Source organism: Branchiostoma floridae, chromosome 8, assembly GCF_000003815.2.
Source record: "Branchiostoma floridae strain S238N-H82 chromosome 8, Bfl_VNyyK, whole genome shotgun sequence".
NCBI classification, from domain to species: Eukaryota; Metazoa; Chordata; class Leptocardii; order Amphioxiformes; family Branchiostomatidae; genus Branchiostoma; species Branchiostoma floridae.
Window position 1 is genome coordinate 768,844 of NC_049986.1, and position 21,811 is coordinate 790,654.

The following is a 21,811-nucleotide window of genomic DNA, read 5'->3' on the forward strand; positions in this document are numbered from 1 at the left end:
ATTCTCCAGAATTGACTTTGTTCCTGGGAGACATCTAATTGCATTCTACATATTAATTAGCTTTCAATATACATTTTCACAAAATATCTGATATATAGGTGTAGTCTGTGAAAGGCTACAAGCATTAGTCCAAAGTGCTCTGCTCAGTCCCATTTTAATCTGCTCGATGTTTAAAGCAATATGCATAATCTTCGATCATTAAATTGTCAGGAAACTGTCTACCGGTAGTTCTAAAACCTGCAACCTTGGCACTGTTTCTGAGCTGACTTGAGTCATTTGTCTGTTTCTATCAGGATAAACCAGTGAGAGTCAAGTACACAACAAAACCAACCCCCGTGCTCCAACCTCTCCCCATGGCCCAGGCCTCATCCACAGACCTGACTGAAGATCTCACATCCGTTCAGCCAGTTCACATAGAAGCTGTCAATCAAAAAGCTTACGAAGCCTTTGCCCGGCAAAACCGACCCGAAACCCCCAAGGGGGCCGCGGTGTCCAAGACTAAGGTACGTTCCTACTGGAAGGAACCGGTGAAGAATTCTGAAATGTACAAACCGAATGTGAAACTAGAAAAACTGAGGCCGTGGCCACCTGAGCTTGGTAATGGCAAGAGGGTGGTCTCACCACCAAGTAGGAAAGACTCTTCATCGCCAAAACAAGAACAGGGTAAGGATCAGTCTCCCAAATATACTTCTCCAGCCAGAGTACAGTTCATTGACAACAAGAAAGGACATGAAAGCAAAATGGCAGAAGAAGACACAAAAAGACAAGTAAGAACTCGGGAAAGACCAAACGGCGCTCGGCGTCCGAGTAGCCAAGAAACCTTAGAATCCAATGGAGGTCAACGGACTCCAACGTCACCTAAAGTAAGGACTTTCTCACCCGATATTCCACAACATAGAAAAGGATCAGGGAACCACAGATATATAGCAGCTAATTCAGAAACTGGAGATTCACATGTACAGAGACATCACCGCGAGCATCTCTCATCGGGGCACCAGAACCATTCGGACGGAAAACGTTCACGTGGTTCAAGTGGTTCAGTGCACTATGTCACCATGGACACCATGTCATCATTTCCAGACAATAATGGGACTGGACAAGACAACATAGATGGTTTTCCACAGGAAATGGGAGAGTTGCACGAGGCATTCAGGGACGGAAGGACGTGTGAACCAAGGGGTGATTCACGGAAAGGAAGCTGGGATTACGGAAGATCCTCTTCTGAAGACGTTAGAGCTGGCAACTCTTTCATAGACAGTAAAGATGGGAGAGTCTTCAACAGGTATACTTCTTTCTTTTGTCCTGACTTGTGTTTTCGTACTACTACTACTAGGCATAAATTGTTACAGAAGTAGATACTGAAAGCTTTCATTTGCTACTGAAAGCTTTAAAGATATAACTAGAGTTCGGCGACCTCATACCTCCATGAAAATTTAGAGCTTTTGTAAATTTCATGCAATTGACTAAGGCATTAACATAATTTATGCATGGTGTTGTTCATTATTGACAAACGTACACATGTCACAATTATAAAATTCCCATTATTAATCATAAAGCGGTTTTGTAATTTTTACATAAATTATGCAAATAAGTTCCTCATTACCATATTTGGTATCTGCTTATATTCCACCTATCATAATTAACATATGTTACATTTATTGAAGTCCAGTTATTGAAAACAATAAAATCATACAATTTCCTCATTAATTATGCAAATGAACTCCTCATTTGCATAACATATATATCATTATGAACATCTTTGCCTAAGGTACCCGCATGCCTAATATGATGCCAATCCGTGAATCCTTTCTGCAGTTATCCTCTTTGGAATATCTTGACAAAAACGCCCCTGCAGTTCCCAAATTAAATGTTAGGGGGCTGGAACTTGCCCCACTTTGTCATGACACTGAAAGCTATCTACCAGCCAAATGTCAAGACCATATCATGTCCAAGACAATAGATACATAGAAAAAACTGCTATGATTGAATGTTGTCATTAATTATGCAAATTTGCTCCTATTTTGCATAATTAGTATCTTATCTTGTACAACATTGTCTAAGGTACCTACATACCAAAAATCATGAAAATCCGCTGTTCCCTTCTTGAGTTATCCTCTTCAGAAGTTTTTGACAAAAATGCCCCTGCTATCCCAAAACTAAACGCTAGGGGGCCCAAACTTTTGTCATTTCTTCCTGAGCACAAGAGCTATCTAATACTTAAAAATGGTGACCATAGCATGTTCAGAACACCAAGATAGCAAAACCGGAAGTTGCGCTGCAGTACCAAGGGGAGCCGCTAGGGGGCCCAAAATCTAATCATTTTCAGCTTTTATCACACCCTACCAACATACCAAGTATGAAACCAATCCACCCAACCGTTCTTGAGTTATTTTGTTTACACACACACAAACACACAGACAGACACACAGACGCGGGGTAAAATATAACCTCCATGACATTTCATGGAGGTAATCACCTTGTTAAGTGTTTGTTGTTCTTGTTGCTACTGTACCTTCTTTAATGTAGTATGTTTCATATCTGTTTGTCCTACATGTAATTGTTCTGGCTTGTTCTGTTGAAGTACTAGACTTAGTCTGTTGTGTACGGACAATGTTTGTGTTTCTCCCACAGTTTGTGTTCCATGTTAACTGTCATCTAACAATGTCATCCTGTTGTATTTCCTCCCTGGCCCAGTCTGTCTGAAACAGAGAAAGCAAAAGGTGTCAAGAAATTTCGTGAGATGAGACTTCCCCATCCTAACCCTATAACCAGGTAGACCAACCGAGCACAAGAACGATCAGATGTGTTTTTTGCTTTGTTTTTATTTTTCATTAGAATCATTCTTTTCACGCATAATAACATTTCAGGACATGCGCCAATTGCTGTGGGTGTCTTCTTTTTTCATGCATAACATTTCAGAACATGCTCAAGTTCCATTTTTAACATTTCAGGGTATGCTTACATTGCCGTGGTGTTTCTTTGAGTATGCAAAGCAGTCTTGTAACTATTCTGTACTATGTCGACTCTTCTTCTTATATACTTTTCTTCTTTAAACCATTCTGTCCAACTAACAAGTCCCTCTCTGTGTGTCAACAACAGAGGGCTGCATTTCAAATGAACATTTTTTTTTTAGTTTTCTTTTACAGAGTTCAGAGGTTACCTGCTATTGGTGTGGTTCCACTCAGTCACAACCATATTTTGTTTGTCTTGTTTATTTTGTTCTTTCATATCTAACATAATACCCCAACCTCCATCACTCACTTTCCCATGAAGCATATCATTGTTTGTTGTTTTGTGTGTAACTGCTAACTGTGGTGGCTACAGCTGGTAATTTGCATATTGGTCAGGGTTATTCCATTTCTATTGTTAGGGGCATAGTAGGAAAAGACTGAAATTCCTTTGCAACTTTTTACCAAAAAGGAAAAAGTCTTGACCAGTGAATTGAGAGGAGGATTTGTGAGTTAAGATTACAGTCAAACCTGTCTATAGCGGCCACTCAAGGGACCAGACAAAGTTGGCCACTATAGACAGGTGGCCTCTGTATAGAGGTGGTAACTTGTAGATAAAATACCCAAGGGACCGACAAAAAGTGGCCACTATGGACAGGTGGCCCCTCTGTAGAGGTGGCCCCTAATACAGGTTTGACTGTATAATGCACACAGCCTCCAACCTCTATCATTAATGGAATAGCCCTCAATCCATTGGTGGACCTAACAGCTAATACTTAAAGCCTATTTTGTTTATCCTACAGTGTGACTTTTTGTTTGTCTCAGTTAACAGAATATGTTTTGCTATATCTATATCAGAATTTCACTTTTAGGAATAAGACTTTCTATACATACAATGTCATGTAAATGTCACATTAATTTTTTAAATTATTTTAGCATCTGAACATCTGCACACTATATTTCAAAGCAGTTATCACACCTAACCATAGATGTATAAACTTAACCTCTTTATATCCTTCATTCTCCCCTCCTTGCCAGGGTTGGAGTAACATGCAATTAATGCCCTACTGTGATGTTTTACAGAAGAACACAGGACCCTACAGTGGAGATCTCAGTTGGGAAGGGGTTTGCAGCAGTGCCCAGTAGCTATGTACAGAGGACTGAGGCCTTCATCAAAACACACAGGTATGGTTTGTTGTTCAGATTTGAATGGCAAATAAGAAATACATCTTGTACTTGCAATGGTTTTCTAGCTGTTTGTGGTTTATCTCGCTTTGCAATGCTTCTGTTGTTTCAACTGATAACTCAAAGCATCACAAATAGAACTGTTCTTCATTTTCCCAGTCCAAGTTTCCAAGAATTTGAGTCAATTTGCCATAATCTGTTTAATTTTTAATATCATGCATTGAAGTTACATGTATATGCTGACAAGTTAAAGTTTTACCCCAAAAAATGTCAAAACTGCATGTTCTTTTCTTGTGCATTGCACTGTTGTACTCATCTGATGTTTATGATTCAAAATATGTTCCATTTTGAAATGATTTCTCCCATTTTGAAATACCATCTGAGCGGTGTTTTTTTTCAGGTTTTGCAGTGACCCTTACTGCAAGATCATGACACTGCAAATATGTGACTGTTTTCTTATTCTACAGTATATATAAAAGTGTAATACATAATTGTTTCAACCATGAACACAGCAGAAGCCTTCTTTTCCCTCCTATGCTAACATAAAACCATTGCGAAAGCAACTTTGATAATATTGCAGTAATAACTAATATTTATGACATGTTATTTTTCCCTCTACTTGTGACTCATCAACAGTTTTTTGTCCTTACAGACCAGCGGTTAGAAAGTCCCTCATCTCCAACTTCCCCCCGACCCGGATAGTTCCTCCCCACAGCCTGGGGGTGGGAGGGAACAAGAGCATGTGGCAGCCTGAGTTCCCCTCCCGTCCCCTGGAGAAGAGCAACTCCAACAAGTTTGTACCCATGCAGTACAGAACCCAGCCCCTCAACATGCCCACACCAGGGCTGCACAGGGAGGGAACCATCCCAAACCTATTCAGCAAAAGTAAGATATAGTCTATAAATACAATTCAATCTCTACCACTGGATTAAAAATGGAGATTTTCTTCAGGATCTGGATATTTCAAGTGACATCCATCACTTTTCTTCAGCATCCCTAGAATGAACCGTTTTTTAAAATCAAGTTATAGAGATTGAATTGTATTTGAATATTGTTTTCCTGGATATCTAACCCACATAAATGTAAGACTGAGTCTCCGGTAGAGATTTTTGAGGGCCTCAGGAATCCAAACCTATCATATCTCCAAAGCCTCTTCTTTACTTCTATCCTCTCCCCTATTTATGTAGAGGACAGAAGAGACTCTGGAGCTATGATAGGTTTTGGATACCAGGCTGATTTTTCATCAGATGCGGGATTATAAAGAAATATTGAGTAACAGACGACAAGTTATCTTTACATGTCAAGTTCATGTAATAGAAAAATGAATACTAGATAAATTACCAGCCAGGGTGCCATCTGATATTCTGCCGAGGCTTTAACATGACTTGTATACAATGCCCCTTCAGAGAGTAGATTTGTCTATCAACTTTATGTCTCAGTCAAAAATGTTTCTCAAAATCTGTAACTTCAACATTGTATTACTATGATATGTGATTGCATTCTGTAAAGTGTTTTGATGTAAGACTTGAATGTGTCTCATTTCTGCCAACAGGTGCATTTCTACAGAAGTTAGAGGCCCTGGGGTACACAGGCTCCAAAACTAACCTCAGACCCATGTACGACAGCACCCCAGAAAAGAAACCTGGTGCGAAGGCAGCTACAACCGAGAAAGATAGGTAGGTAGATGTAGATGTATAGTTACGGTATTTCTTACCTAACTGAGATCTATTATTCTACTGTATAGATCGTGAACTCTGTTTTGGAATTGAAGTGTTTTCAGCACTCTTGCCTCATTCAAGAATTTGATTTTTTTTTCAGTTAGTTGATAGCAAAAAATTCAAAGATTTTTATGGATCTAACTTGCCTTTATTACTTCATCCTTAGGTCACCTCCAGCCCACCTGAAGACCAGCAAGGATCCACACCTGCACGCCTCCTGTCAGTATTCCCCGGCACTGCAGCACAGCCTGACAGCCCACCACAACAGACATGCAGTACCTGTAGTCACCGAGTCCGTCTGTGTCCCCACAACCTCCCCCTCCCCTGACCATGTGCTACAGAGCCCCAGTTGACAATGAGTCGTGCAACACCTTGCTATTCATCAAACATGAATCCCATGAAAGCCACAGGTTGCAGGGTTGGACAAGTCCACTGGCTCAATTTTCCTTGGCAAGTGAAAGGGCTGATTGGACAAGTGTTTGTCTTACCCCACTTGTCCGATCGGGCAAGTAAGATTTTTCCATGAACGAGATTTTGATATATTTGTTACTTTTCCCTGTCATGGCATCAAGCATTGTTCAAGACAGAAAATAGAGCCTATCATAAAAGAATTCTTTACTGGAAGTGAAAATACATAGAAAAATGTTTAGATTTCAGACAAGTGAAAAGTTCGAGCAAGTACATTTTTCATGTGCTTGCCCGATAAGAGAAGTGAATTTTAGAAAACTTGTTAAACCCTGGGTCGTACCATTAGTCTCTATAGTTCAGCTTGCTTTTTGCACTGATTCTACAGTACCTGCCAGGCATCTAAAAGGTATTCCTTCTCTATATTTGTACATGATGTCTGCATATAGTGGCTACTATTATTGATAGTCCCATTATAGACCTCCTATACCTTATTTTCTTAAGCCTGTATACATTCCATGAATGCACCTTAGGCCACAGCAAGTAAATTTTATGGATGACATCCGTGCGCTCATTAATTTTCGCCTGATTTCAGAAAAAAAAACAAGAATTTTTTTTCTTCAGAGATGGTCAACATGACGAGAAAGTACCAAAATGGGAAAGAATGTTGTGTTTTAGCCTAATGATTGTACTTGTAGAAGTGACACTAGCCAGGTAGCCATGACTGTAGTTATAGACGTGAAACCAGCTGGATAAGTGGCACCACAATGGAAGTCATGAGTGTAGTGGTCATATTGGTAAGCGATACCAGTCTACTACACTAGTGTCACTTTTGCTACACTAGTTCACGACTTGAAGACAGTAATGAATGATTTGTTGTCAGTGCTACCTTGATTTGTCACTTCAACTCTTGTTTCAACATTTATGGTGTCAATTTTGAAAATCTCGCCATCTTTTTTTTTTTTTACCCATCTTGTTTTTTTTTCGCCCTATCTCATTATTTTTGCAGTCTGCAGAGGATGTCATCCATAAAATTTACTTGCTGTGGCCTTACTGTAAATTTATTACCTTGGTGATGGTAGAAAAGAGAGGTACATGTACACGAACATGATTGGATGAAATATTGGACAAACTGTTGAATATTTGTATATTAATTTTTGTACATATTGGGGAAAGTTGTATATATCTTGTTAAAACACAAACGTTTTTGTAACTAAAGGTAATACAGTCAGATTGTTTAAGTAGAGTTTAACAGACTTTTTTACTCAACACACCTGTTACAAACTTCTAAATGTAAAGGCAGTGAAATAAAAGCAGCTATTCTGGCTGCTGTATGTAAACCATTTAACACCATACTTCTCATAACTAAGTTGAAAAATTAGGATAGATTCACTCAAAAAGCAAGTAATCATGATTGCTATTCTTTACTTTGAAGACAAAAATCATAACCCTCTGTTGCATATGACATATTTATGTGACTAAAATGCAACTTTGATTGTATTTTTTATTGCTTTTTATTTTTAAGGAAATTCAAATCAGTGTTAGATGTATATTTAGTATCATTGTTAACCTATACTGTACAATGAATATTCTAGATGCAAAGTAAATACATGACTATGTAAAGTAAAATATATCTTTATAAATGGACTGTTGCAGTTCAAGTAATAAACAGTTCCAATGTCCATGTGTGTGAGTGCTTTTATGGTTAAATATTAAATTATTTTACATTTGCTTGGCGCATGCCATATCCGAAGTCACACTCTATTCACGTGAACAGAACATGAAGTTTAGGCCTAGGAAAATAATGTTATGTTTACTGTTTCAGTCCTGAAAAATTAGGGTCAGTAGATAGGGATTTTTTTTTCTTGTAATTTTTTTAGGCTGGTCAAAACTCTAGCGAAACATTAAAATACAGTTGAACAAAGTGAACTGAAATGCACGAGGACACTTGTCTTTCAATGTCAAAATAGCTAGTACATCTATCCTTCATTAGATAGGACAAGCTGTGTTTTACTTCAATAGGAAGCAGGCTGGATAGAAATTCTAACTGGAAGCTATGTGACTCCACTGCCCACCTAAAAAGCAGGTTTTTTCTACAGTAGGTAGGGAAACAATGTTCCATATATCTGCATAGTAGTTAGTGTGTGGTACAACTTAACTTAAGTTCTAGGGAGGTGAAGAAACATCACAAACACGTTAGATATTCTGCACTGCAGGTTGAGAAGAACTTGGATACACAGGACCTAGAAAAGGTGACACTTGAAGAACAATAATAATTACAGGTCAAGGGTTAAATATGCAGCAAGGCAGACCAGAAGTCCTTAACTGTGTTTGCTCTTTGTCTATACTTAGCCATTTGACAAACTAACCCAATTGTGACACAGCACCATGGAAAATTATAGGTCAGTAGACTCTGCCTTACTGTGAGGTCAAAGGGAAATGTTACATGTATTTTGGGAGTATGTATACATGATGCGACATACATTGTATTGGGTACTGTCTGTTTCCCATGTGGATATGTAAACAATCTACATAGCTGGCCGCTGACTGTAGGCTTCCGTCCACCCCACAAACAAGGTCTTACAGATTTGTGCTGAGTTTTGCTCGAGCCTTAAGTGAAGGGGTAGGTATGAGAGACTGAGTTTCTATAATTCTGTGGCTGTTAGCAGTTGACTTGAGCTTTGTGAAAAACTACATAATGTGTGTCTAGGACTGGCTAAGCCAGAAATAAGTCAGCCATGTGATTTGTAGTTGCACGTCAGCTATGTAGTTCTCACAGTGACACATGATGATGGACAAACATACATGGTCAAGAGTTAAGCTTAAATGTTCTCCAGATCAGCTGCAGAAAAATAATTAGAAACTGCTTTGTGCTCGTTGAGGTTTCATTGACACTACCTGAGTTAGTAAAAATAGGCTATCTTTCTAGAACAGATATGGCTGAATTGCACTTTAAGACCTACATTTCCATTGTTATTGATTGGTTAAAGGGGTTGAATGTGGATGCTCAATTGTTCGCTTCTGATTGTGCAAGAAATTGAATGGAATTTTATTTGTTAACTTTGCCACAGAACGCAATAAGAAAGTCTGCGTAGGTTTAATCTCTCCAGAATGAGATATCCACTCATTGACAAATGATTACTCCCTTGTGTGGTTACGCATATAAATAGATGATTACACTTATAGGCAAAGCTTGTTACCTAGGTATGAGCATTGGTTTCAATCCCTGGCATCTACTAGAAGCCTTGTTTTTAATCTCTCCACCGACCACTGCCTACCCCTCCTCCCACCCCAAAAGACACTAGGTGAAGCTGGTATTGTGCATTGTCAACATAGGTAAGATCATTGAACCATACATTTTTCTTTGGTCATACAAAAAATGCAGTCTATTTGCAGTTGGTTTTTGAGGGCAGACAAGACACACAAAAAACAAGGTAGGGAGACGACAAACTTTCCTGACTTTCCCTTGCACATTGGTCGGTCTATTGAATATAGCACTTAACCTGGTAGCCTGTGTTTGCATAATCTCTCGCTGACTGGGGTTAATGGCCCCTCCTTTCTATGTGGTTTACTATAGGCTGCTAGGAGCGTGATTACAAGTAACAGGTAAGTGATGGACGTGAGTAGGCGTAAGCCGCTGCGGTACAAGTACTACAGTTGCAGTGTTGTGTTGTGTATATTTATTGTGTTAGACTTTGTTGTCGCCAATTTGTAACCTAAATCGCCTGACATTGGCGGCGGCTTGTTATACCGCGGAAGCATGTGACTTGTACGTCTGCCCGCCAAGACGGTCAGTGTCAAAATGTGAGGTTTCCCTTCTGGCAGGAAGGTTTAGGATATACTGTAAATGCAAAAATGTTCGCGGTGGATTAATGTTCGCGGTTTTCGCGGTGACCACTTCACCGCGAATTTAACACCAACGCGAACATTTTTCTATTATGATATTAGATTACAGTCTATGGTGTTACCGCGAACTTAAATCCACCGCGAAAAGTCCTTTTTCCCGCTACCGCGAAATTAAATCCCCGCAAACTTAAATGCATTTACAGTATAACGTGATAGTATTCTGAGCCGCGGCCGTTGGCGCGGCGTTCCACCCGGAGAAGTTTGGAAGGGTTCCGCCTTCTGGTATACTGCCGTAGTATAGCTCCCGAGTCTCTTCTGACCTCTCCACAACAGAGTTTGCGGAGAGAACAGAAAAGACTGGCTATACCAGGCTAATATAGCAAGGTTGACCTGCTATTATGTTAAACCAAACAGTAGCTGGTGACATAAGAACCATGGGAGACAGGCATCTGAAGCCATCTTTGGAGCTGGCAGAACAGGTGCAGGCCCAGCCAGGTGACAAGCTGTCCTACCGCACCTGGTCCAGATCTGACAACGATCTGTCCGAACATCACGTCATCTATGTGGGGAACGGGCAGGTGGTGCACTACAACGATGACCAACACATTGTAGGTGGAGTAAACTGCTTTAAATTTCCTTCATTTTGGATGGATCCTATTACTTATTCTACACACCTATTGTTACAGGATTGTAGTAACGTTATAGCCAAATTCCTTGTACTATCATCCTTAAAAAAAGTAGGGTTGAAAGGTGAATATAACCAAGGATGCTATGTAAGATGTCTTTGAGTTTGATATAACGTTAACACTCACCAAAGAGGCCTGAATGACTGCAGAATGCTGATTTTTGCTGTGTAGTTGTGTTTTGTAGTAGGTCAAGGAAAATGAGGTTTGGGGACTCTTTGACATTGAAACGATTTGCAATGGAAAGGTCATTTAGATTTGTAAACTATATATATGAAGAAACACAGCAAAATCTTCAAAACCAACACTACAAAACCAAGCTCCTTGACAAATCTAATAGTGATTCGTTCAGTTTTAAACCTTACTAAAATTCATCAAACTTCTACAGTTGTCTACAGTTGGTTGACTCGACTCTTCGTATACTTTCTTGCAGGTGGTAAAGGCATGGTTGAGTCAGGTAACTGCAGGGGGTAGGACCGAACCAGTGAACCTGAAGGGAACGTTTGTGACGTACTCACAAGCCGAGGTGGTGACCCGTGCCGAGAGACTGGTGGGCCACTCCTACAGATACGACCTGATGTTCTCCAACTGTCAAAACTTCGCAAACTGGTGCCAAACAGGGAAGGAACAGACTGGTGGGACTCAGGTAATTGGTGATACTGTAAATGCAGAAATGTTCGCGGTGGATTAATGTTCGCGGTTTTCGTGGTGACCACTTCACCGCGAACTTAAATCCATCGCGAACATTTTTCTCTTATTGCATTAGACTGCAGTCTATGGTGTTACCGCGAACTTAAATCCACCGCGAAAAGTCCTTTTACCCGCTACCGCGAAATTAAATCCCCGCGAACTTAAATGCATTTGCAGTTTCTATATGTCAAAAGTGGAATTTTTAAATTTGATAATAACTTGGCAATTTTGCTGCTGAGCTAGAAGCCGTTTAATTGCACACCCTATTTGCCAGCGCATTTTGTGCAGTTATCCGGATGGTGCATTAAAGCGAACTTATCCAGCTGGACTACACTACCTTAGGATTTGGGGATTCCGTGCAATTAGTAGAAGTGTGCGATTATCGATATCCTGTGTGCAATTAACTGGCTTCTAATGTACGTGTTCTATTGGTTCAACCAAGGAGGTTAAAAAACAATTGTTTTTTAACCTCCTTGGTTCAACCATAAAACAATGAAATATACTGCCAGTCTTAACCACAACCTTTGACATTGATTTTATACTCAAACCGTTATTTCAAATATAGGTCATGACCTACATCATGGGACTGGGTACAGTTGCTGTCGTCGTCTTCATCTTGCATCACTTCTTGAAGTAGGACAACTGCACCTGTTTGTGCACGAACTGTCTGAAGGATGATACAGAACCGATCGATGAGTGCATTTAGATTTAGCATTCGACTGTTTAACTGCCATACTTAATGTTATGTCATTTCAAGTATCATAATATCACTAAATACTGAAGGTTAGACTATAGTTTACAGAGCTGTGCATTATATATAACGTTATCCTCGATCATATGTGCTGCATATGTATGATCATGTATGTAAATCAAGGCAAATACCAAGGACATTTATTTTGATAAATACCAATTTTTTGTTAAAGTTTTGTTAACAGTCAGTTCTCTTACATATTGATTTCCTAATTCGAATCTCACTATCATAATTTAACACCACAAATTGATATATTGTTATGGGTACTGGAATTGTTTCACAAGGGGTAGGCAATTAATATTGTGAGCAGGAAGATTAGAATTATCATGATGGTAAGAAAAGTGAATAGATCCCTTTGATAACAATGCAAATATTTTTTGATTTTGCATTATATCTTTTATTTTTGCTATATTGAAAATACATATTAAAATTACCAAATGTTATTATCTTTTCCTTGTCGAGATATTCTTGAGTATGCGGACTCTATTTGGGCGCAACCGCTAGCTACATCTTGAAAACACCGCCTGTCACGGCAGCGTGTAGGGACTTAATACTGAGATTGTAGCTTAGGCTTTAAGTTGCGGCCCGGCAAACTTGGTATGGGTGGAAAGGTCGCTTAGCTATAGTAAGGAATTGAAAGATGAAAACCGCAGTCCAATCGAATACTTCCTTGTCGAGATATTCTTGAGTATGCGGACTCTATTTGGGCGCAACCGCTAGCTACATTTTGAAAACACCGCCTGTCACGGCAGCAGGTAGGGACTTAATACTGAGCTTGTAGCTTAGGCTTTAAGTTGCGGCCCGGCAAACTTGGTATGGTTGGAAAAGTCGCTTAGTAAGGAATTGAAATATGAAAACCGCAGTCCAATCCGATACTTCCTTGTCGAGATATTCTTCAGTATGCGGACTCTATTTGGGCGCAACCGCTAGCTTTGGCTATAAGTTGCGGCCCGGCAAACTTGGTATGGTTGGAAAGGTCTCTTATATGAAAACCGCAGTCCAATCGGATACTTCCTTGTCGAGATATTCTTCAGTATGCGGACTCTATTTGGGCGCAACCGCTAGCTACATTTTGAAAACACCGCCTGTCACGGCAACGGGTAAGGACTGAGATTGTAGCTTGGATTGGTTGGATAGGTCCCTTGGTAGCCTACTGTAATCCACAAACCGATTTAAAATATCGTGCTTTGTTGCCGAGATATTCGCGATTGAATGGTCCCCTGAGGTAAACGCTACCGAACCCTTCGGTAACCGCTAGGAAAACCCTTATGATCGAACTTCCACAATTTTAACTTTCTTTCGGGGGGTGGAACTTGGTATGGTTGGATAGGTCCTTTGGTACCCTATTGTAATCCTTAAGTACGCATTGAAAGATCGTGCTTTGTTGTCGATATATTTACGGTCATAGTGTCCCTTGAAGTAACCGCTAACGAACCCTTCGGTAACCGCTGAGCGAACCCTTAGAAACGAAGTTCCGCAATCTTTAACTATCTTACGGGGGGTTGAACTCGGTATGCTTTGATAAAAGCTCCTTGGTATGGTTGGATAGGTCCCTTGGTACCCTATCGTAATCCTTAAACCGCATTGAAGTACTAGTAACCGCTAGCGAACCCTTCGGTTAACCGCAAAGCGAACCATTACGATCGAACTTTCGCAATCTTTAACTATCTTTCGGTGGGCTGAATTTGGTACGGTTGGATAGGTTTTTTTGGTACCTAAATATCTCCATGAAAATAAGAGATATAGTTGTGATTGTGTGTGTGTGTGTGTGTGTGTGTGTGTGTGTGTGTGTGTGTGTGTTTCTGTTTGTCTTTCCGGATATTTTGTGAACTTGGTATAAAAACCTCTGGATGAATTACGATGATATTTGGTCCGTGGGCAGGGGAAGGTCATGGTGAATTATGTGCCCTCTGGTATGTGACCTTGGTACTGCAGTAGAAATTCCGCTATTTGTATCTTTTGACCTGGATGTGCTATGGTCTTCATATTTGGGTGGCCGATAACGTGTGACGTGAGGAATACATGGTGTATGTTTGACCCTCTGGTAGGTTTCTTTGGAACTGTAGGGGCGCTTTTGTCAACTTCTTCTAAGGAGGACAACTGGACAAGGGAATGACAGATTTAGATGATATTTGCTAATTGTCAAGTGCAACTTAACCCAACCGGGCTCTTAATTTGCATATTTGATGAGGAAAATCTATATTTGCTGTGTTTTCTATTATAGGACCTAAATACCCGTAATGTACTTAATTTGAGGCTGGTGGAGCATTAACAGATACCAATTATGCAAATACGTCCCTAATTCGCCATAATTCCTCTAAGTGGTAAATGATTGGACAATCAACATTGTGACTGGTGCAATGTACTAAGTATTTAAAGGTGTACATAACCAAGCATAGATTTTCTTAATGTGGAAGTTATTATTATTATTAATGTGGAAATTTACATAATCAGTCTTCGAACTCTTGTCATACTAGAACTACTTTTCTTTCGAGGGTTGACTGAGTGACGATAACAATTATTAGAAAATTCCTGTTATGCACTTCTGACGTGAAGCAGAGATTGTATCTCACAGTGCATTTTATGGATGACATCCTCTTCAAACTCAAATCTGACGTGAGAGAGCGCCAAAAAACAAGATGGACAAAATAAACATGCCAACACCTTCTAATTTAGAATTAGAGACCATACTAGTCACCATAGTAACAAGAATTGAAGCGATGGAGCATGTAATCACAACCAATCTTATTCTTGTATTCAATGGTACAGTACTATATATATAATAGTAAATGAAACTGGTATCAACATCTAAATCGTTGAACAGAATGAGACTCTTATATCTATAACAAAGAACGCATAGACTATATTGAAATATAATGACCAAGTGCAAAAACTTGTAAGCATGCCCGCATGTGATATTGTACATCTATTATAGTTTGGGAAACAATCACGTTGAAATCATCAGTAAATTCGTATTGCAACCAGACTGAAATGGACAAACCTAATTTGTATATTCTAGGATCGTTTCTTTTCTTATCAGCTACAAGAACATGTAAGCATGCCAACTTATACTTGTGCATCTAGTACAGTCGCGGGTACAAAATTATTGTAGTCGCCAATAAGTTCTTACTCCAACCAGACTGAAATGGATAAACTAAATTTGTATCTTCTAAGAATCGTTCTGATGTTTGTTGTCTTTTTCCTGCAAACATGAACATAAGTACTTATTCTATTCTATGCACTGCAATCACTTTGCAGTTTGTCTGTAAGTATTCTTTTGAATATTGTGGCCACGTATTTGCAAATGTACATCAGTACAAGTAGGCAATTTGATATCCTCCCCACCGTTTTTGCTCTTCTCAGATATAGGAATATAATGGTCAACTTAAAAAAACGGCATGTAAACATACCCACGTGTAAACATGTACATCTAGAATTTTGGGTACAAACATGTTGAAATGGTCAGTACTAGTAAATTCTACAACAAAAGTAAAATGGATATACTATATTTGTATATTCTGGGAATCATTATTATAGTGTTTTTCCACAAACATAAGCATAAGTACCTTTTCCGTGTATCGCAATTACATCGCACATTGTCTGTATTTATTTGAATATTGTGGCCACGAATCTGCAGATGTACACCGGTAGAGATAAGCAATTTAAGATGATATCCTCGTTTTTGTAATAGAAAACTCCGAACGCATTGACTAGTCAAATACAATAATATAGGTAAGAGTACAATGTACATGTAACATCTAAACAGTTTTGGGTGCGAATCGCCAATAGATTCTTACTAGAAGTATGCAGGCTGAAATGGACAAACAAAATTTGTATCTTCTAGAAATTGTTCTGATGTTTTATATTTTTGCAAACTTAAACATGTGTAAGTATTCTGTATATTAGTAAGTATTATTTTGATTTTGTAAAGGGACATAGGTAGTAATTAGAGATTTTAGATAAACCCCTTCCCGTTTTCAAAACAAACTCCGAATTAACGCAAAGACTACTGAAATAAACTGGCCAACTACAAAAACATGTAAGCATGCCAATGTGTACACTTGTACACCTACTACAAGTCGGGTACAAACGCATCGAAATCGCCAGTTGATTCTTCTACAATCAGACTGAAACGGACAAATTAAAATTCGTTGCAATCGTTCTACTGTTTTATTTTCTTACCGACATAAATATGAATACTTATTCTATGCACCACAATTGCTCTGCAGTTTGTCTATAAGGATTTTACCACGACTCTTCAAAACAAAAACGGTAGAAATACGCAATATGAGATGACTATGAGCAGAACTACCATCGGTAAACTAAGAATGCGAATTGAATCACGAGAGCATGACCGGACTCCTTAAGTTTTAGCAAAACAATCTATCAAGTTTGAATCTAAGATACCGTAGAGAATGATTTGAACTTAATTGAAGATTATACTATCTAATACGTGAACTCTCGCGAATTTACGTTCTGAAGTGATTGGTCATCATTATTGATCATGAAGAAGGGTAACAGGTTGTTTCGCAACAATGTCAGTTCGCAACCGTCAGTTCGCAACAAGGCAAGTCTTTTCGCAACAATTTACAAGTCGTTTCGCAACATTTGAATGTTATCAATCTATATAGCCTAATGATATTAGAAATTGTATTCCTAACACAATTATACTCCTTCCGCGTAAAAATCTTACCGGGTGTGAAAGACAACCCCGGCGGCAGAGGAACAAGGGGCCGCATGGACCTTTCAGCCCCATGATTTTCATACGCCGGGGCGAGGCGGTACAGTTTCATACGCGGCATGCACAGGTAGCAATATAATTATGTTATGAATATGATTTCTAATACTATCAGGCTTTCAAGTTTAATAACATTCAAATGTTGCGAAACAACTTGTACCTTGTTGCGAAACGACTTGTACATGTTGCGAAAAGACTTGTACCTTGTTGGGAACTGACATTGTTGCGAAACAACCTGTAACCTGAAGAAGTTACAGTGGTCGTTGAAATTTTGATCCGTGTATACCTTTGTGTTGGAAGAAAAGTTTGCATTGTACTATAATATGCAATGTCTGTGATACTAATATACTGTTTAGTTATTATGTACTCATAGAAAGTGAATCCATTATTCAAATATATGCGTAGCACGCGATACGTATACTCCTCATTTGATAAACTATCTTGCTAAATCCGCACAATTTATATTTTCAGCACTAAAGGCCCCCTCTCACTAGACGTGCGGCACGCTTGCGGCATTGCTGCGTTCGTTCACTGCGGCACTGTTGTGTTAATTTCGCCGATTTTGCCTTGCACTCACACTGACGTGCGGCACTGTTGCGTTTCTAGACTAAATGAACATGTTATTGACAATTGCAGCGTTGTCAATTTATGAAAAATCACCGTAAAATGATGAGAATGCCCCAAAATGATATTTATAATGAAAAGATTTCCCTTATGATAATGAATTATATGGTACATATGCTATAATAAATAACCTTGAAAGACTTTTACAGTAAAGGAAATGACCCAAATGAACGGACACGAACTATATACCAGATTTCACTCGATGTGTACGTTTTGCACCATGTAACGTTATGTGTAATTATGTATGTTTATATGTTTATTCACCAATTTTGCAAATTTTTAAAATGAAAATGTTTGATATTTCATACTTTTTTTGTATGACGCTGAGTATTTTCATTGTCGGCGGATGGCTTGCCAGCCTATTGATGTCTAAGTCTATCATATTTGTAAAAAGTGAGAAAAATATGGCCCATGGGTCTGAATGACTGCAATTTTGTATTTTATCGGTGGCAGGCTACCAGCAATGATTAGCTTGTAACGTTATAACGCAAACGCAAACTCGTTATCATCCAACATATTTCTTTTTGAACGTTGTACGATAACCTTTATCTCTACATCCGTAGGTTAATCGATAAACCAGTTACTTTTTTTTGTTTTCAAGTATAAAATACTGACCTACTTTCCATTAAATAAATCAAAAGATGTATTTTTAAGTTAACTCTGAATACGGATACAAGGTAAGTTTTCTGGAATTCGCAGTGTTTTAACTGGATCGAAAACCGCTGTAAAATTATCAGAAATGCATCTAAAATAGTTTTTCGGTGATAAAATGATATTTACTTTTGATTCTTGGTGTAAAATAGGCAAAATATATCCTTGATACTGTTTGGGGCATGGTGGCGGCACTGTTGGGGCACCGTTGCGGCACTGTTGCGGCACTTTTGCGGCACTGTTGCGGCATCTTGCCACTTGCGTTATTTTTAAACTTTTTAAAAAACGTCGCGCTTGCTTGCGGCACTTCTAGGTTTGCTTGCGGCACCTCTAGGTTTGCTTGCGGCACCTCTAGGTTCCGTGGCGGTACATCTGCGTTTTCGAACGCAGCAATGCCGCAAGCGTGCCGCACGTCAAGTGAGAGGGGGCCTTAACAAGGAGCAAAAAGAAGCCGAACTTATATGCTACGACTAAGATATTCGTACCGATATTTGTATACTTATAAACATGTCTGTTTTCTGACCTGCATTTGCCCTAGTTGGACAAAAATCCACAATGAATGTCTTCATTGATTCATCATACGTTTAAGTCACATTAAACATTAAACAACATTTAAGTCCATGTATTGCAGTTCCGTGTTGTATGGACAACAACAATGTTTTGTCTAACTCTGTGGATCATGTCAAGTGACTGAATAATCTTGAGAACATATAGTACATATACAAACAAACCTACCTCTGTCCTTGTGACTGGGTGATGATTCGCCGCACTTGCAATTGTCACGCTCCTTGTCGAAATTAATCACTTTTCCTATATCTACTTATTCATTCATGAATGCAGTTCTTGGGGAGGTCATAAACTCTACAAACTTGTTTTACTGTCTCGTTTCTTGGGAAGGTTCTTAAGACGTTTCCTCCTGCAGTGACACATCATCTTTAGGTTTGCCCTTTGTCGCACTGACTTGTATACCTTTCTGCCATGCTATCTTCGGACACGCAGTTGATTTCTTTAACGCGGACTGGTCCATAGTGTTCCCCACTGTTGTGTCATCGGTCCCCGTGTTCAACATCGATGTGGGGACGTCTATGGAGTCTGCATCCAACTGCCCGGGAAGAGTTTCCGAGGAGAATGGTGTCGGTTCAGCATGTACATCTGCCCGTACTGTTAGCCGGAATGATCGCTGTGAAGCGGTCTTGTAGCCACGGTACTCTGTGCAAGGCGCCGGGCCTGGTCTCATGTCTGCCTGTGTGGTCTGCCACTCTGCTTGGTCTGAATGCTTCTCTACAGAGGCTTGAGCTTGCGTAAGTTCTGTGGCCGGTGCACCTTGCCCAGGACCACTGATAGCGGCCATCTCCATGTCACGATGCCGCCGTGCCGGTACCGCAGGTGGGGTGTTGGTCTGCAGTCCACACAGCTCCTTACAGGCTCGACGGAACTCTCGGAGCCGAAAGCTGTAGATGATGGGGTTGGCAATGGATGATACCGTCAGGAACAGGAGGATGCTCACATCATCAGCGACCATCATGACATATTGTAACCTCTGTTCTTTACTGATCACAGATCGTGCCATGGCCACTCGAAAAATGACAGTGGCTACGGAAATAGCCCAAACACTAACGTGCGGCGCCATCATCTTGAATGCCTTGGTCTGGAAGATCCACAAGTCCCGGTTCTCATCTCTTTCCTGTTGTCTCCTGGCTTCCTTGAAGACGCGGTAGTAGAGCGTTTGGATGACGAAAGCGACAAGGAAGAAGAGAAGGAGGTTAATGGTCCTGAAAATGGCAGAAGAGGAGGCACTGTCCAGAGAGTCAGTCTCGCACCGCACGCTGTATTCGGGCAGTCCGCTGAACGCAGTAGGCCCCAGTCCGATGCCCACAGCCACACGTTTTGTGGTGACTTTGTCATGGTAGTGTAGGGGATCGCACACAAAGTAGTACAGATCTACCGCCATCATGAGGTACGTACAACTAATAGATGTCAGACATGGGGTCCCTACCACTAACCATGCCGAACACCATGCATGTTCACCGCTAACATCTTGCCGGGAAAGTGCGTAGATACGGATGGGAATCAAGCAACTGGTGAAGATGATGTCGTCTACAGCTAGATTGCAACGTAAATAATTACTGGGCCTCTGTAAGTGTTCTTTTCTCCAAACCAAGAAAATAAGAAGCAGTCCGCACCCTACCGACAGTACCAGGCTGGTGATGAGGTATGCTGTCTGAAGATCGCGAAATGTTGAGCCCAGAGATGGAACATGGTCGTAACCATCCTTTTCTGACGGATCATCGACTTCTTCTTCCATATTGATACCGGACAGACGCTGCTTAGCCTGGAAAAAATGTCATTCTTATAAGCCACCTTAACAGACAAGCAGTAGTATACTCAATGACAAGTATACGTACTGGCTTTAGCCACTCAGCAGCGCGGTGACGTGATATCTTCGGGAGAAAAATGTTGTTGATGGCATCCTTTGTGTATTAAGGGCCCTATTCAGTGGCTGATCTTTACATGGTGTTTTCGATGACCCCTGTAATTAGAGACCTTTTGGACCTGAAGCTATCGCCGTCAATCATCCCAGATGTTTTCGTACTATGAAATAAGGCTGTGTTGTCAAAGACGTAGCAAGGATCTATTTCAAACTGCTCTTTTATTTAAGGACCCCTCTAACGTCCATAGTATTCAGTGGCTGATCTTTACATGATGTTTTCGATGACCCCTGTAATTAGATACCTTTTGTACCTGAAGCTATTGCCGTTAATCATCCCAGATGATTACGTACATATGAAATAAGGCTCTGTCGTCTTTCTCGAGTTTCTCCTCATTCCCCCTTATGGGGGGTCATTTATTCTATTGAAGCTTTACAATGAAGAAAATTAGTATGGTGACGTAGGATAAATAAGACATCTTAATGATAGATATGACTCATTGATCAATCGTTTGTTTTTGTTTATCAAGAATCTGGAGTCCTCTTGCTTTGATACCATACATAAACCGTCGGCTACCATGCATAATCGCCGGTTGAACATGAAACTGTTGGTTAAACCAGAGACCACGTACGAGCGCCTCCTACCGGAATTAATTCAACACGCACGTAGTACTAATCCAGCAATACACGGCTAATCTCTATTGAGGTGAATGGTGTGACACTGTGGCTATTAAAAGTTCCTGGTCAGATATATTCGACTTGAGTCACTGTTGTCAGAGCGGTAACAGTACTGCAGTGTTAGAGACTGTAGGAGACCTCCTGCCTTTTACACATACATACACAAAACACACTGAAAATACATAGCAAAGAAACACTGCAATCCCATGTAGGATACAAAGTGAATTTAATGCATGAAAACAGGACACTCCTCAAGTGCAAAATCATCGCGATAATGTCATGATATCTTTTGTGTTCTCCCATCATCCCATGTAAACAACTGATGTAAACACATAAAGGTGTATTAGTAATGCTCAAGTTTGATACAGTATCACACTCCAGCATTTCATACAAAATATTAAGAGGTATCAAACTTCTAGAGTTGGCCTCTGAAAGTAAAAAAAAAAAAAAATTTACCCACTGAACA

General features: G+C 39.9%; 2 protein-coding genes across 7 annotated transcripts in view; both read left to right on the forward strand.

The window, feature by feature from the left end:
* LOC118420429 overlaps positions 1–6,519 on the forward strand; it is a 38,331-nt gene extending 31,812 nt beyond the window's left edge. For 2 of the 3 annotated variants that reach the window (XM_035827218.1, XM_035827219.1), the window contains 6 exons: positions 294–1,282; positions 2,695–2,772; positions 4,032–4,133; positions 4,786–5,018; positions 5,686–5,809; positions 6,018–6,519. In XM_035827218.1, the coding sequence (XP_035683111.1) occupies positions 294–1,282; positions 2,695–2,772; positions 4,032–4,133; positions 4,786–5,018; positions 5,686–5,809; positions 6,018–6,204 (1,713 nt within the window). In that variant the 3' untranslated portion in view covers positions 6,205–6,519. The remainder of the gene's footprint in view (positions 1–293; positions 1,283–2,694; positions 2,773–4,031; positions 4,134–4,785; positions 5,019–5,685; positions 5,810–6,017) is intronic. The other variant, XM_035827220.1, reaches the window with a different exon arrangement.
* Positions 6,520–8,477: 1,958 nt separating this feature from the next.
* Positions 8,478–12,761, forward strand: LOC118420541 (phospholipase A and acyltransferase 2-like). 4 transcript variants are annotated; one of them, XM_035827391.1, is made up of 4 exons: positions 8,478–8,658; positions 10,517–10,710; positions 11,219–11,431; positions 12,041–12,761. In XM_035827391.1, the coding sequence occupies exons 2-4, from the start codon at positions 10,537–10,539 to the stop codon at positions 12,110–12,112; spliced, it is 459 nt and encodes a 152-aa protein (XP_035683284.1). In that variant the 5' UTR covers positions 8,478–8,658; positions 10,517–10,536; the 3' UTR covers positions 12,113–12,761. The 4 variants fall into 4 exon arrangements, with proteins under 4 accessions (XP_035683284.1, XP_035683283.1, XP_035683285.1 ...); XM_035827390.1 differs by lacking the exon at positions 8,478–8,658 and adding an exon at positions 8,678–8,879; XM_035827392.1 differs by lacking the exon at positions 8,478–8,658 and adding an exon at positions 9,563–9,862.
* The last annotated feature ends 9,050 nt before the right edge of the window (positions 12,762–21,811 follow it).

What these genes read in the sequence shown, in the direction of transcription:
- LOC118420541 (XM_035827389.1), top strand. Translation starts at nt 10,501, where the DNA reads ATGTTAAACCAAACAGTAGCTGGTGACATAAGAACCATGGGAGACAGG. An exon ending in ACAACGATGACCAACACATT is followed by an intron (nt 10,711 to 11,218) that starts GTAGGTGGAGTA and finishes ACTTTCTTGCAG; the next exon opens with GTGGTAAAGGCATGGTTGAG. An exon ending in AACAGACTGGTGGGACTCAG is followed by an intron (nt 11,432 to 12,040) that starts GTAATTGGTGAT and finishes TTTCAAATATAG; the next exon opens with GTCATGACCTACATCATGGG.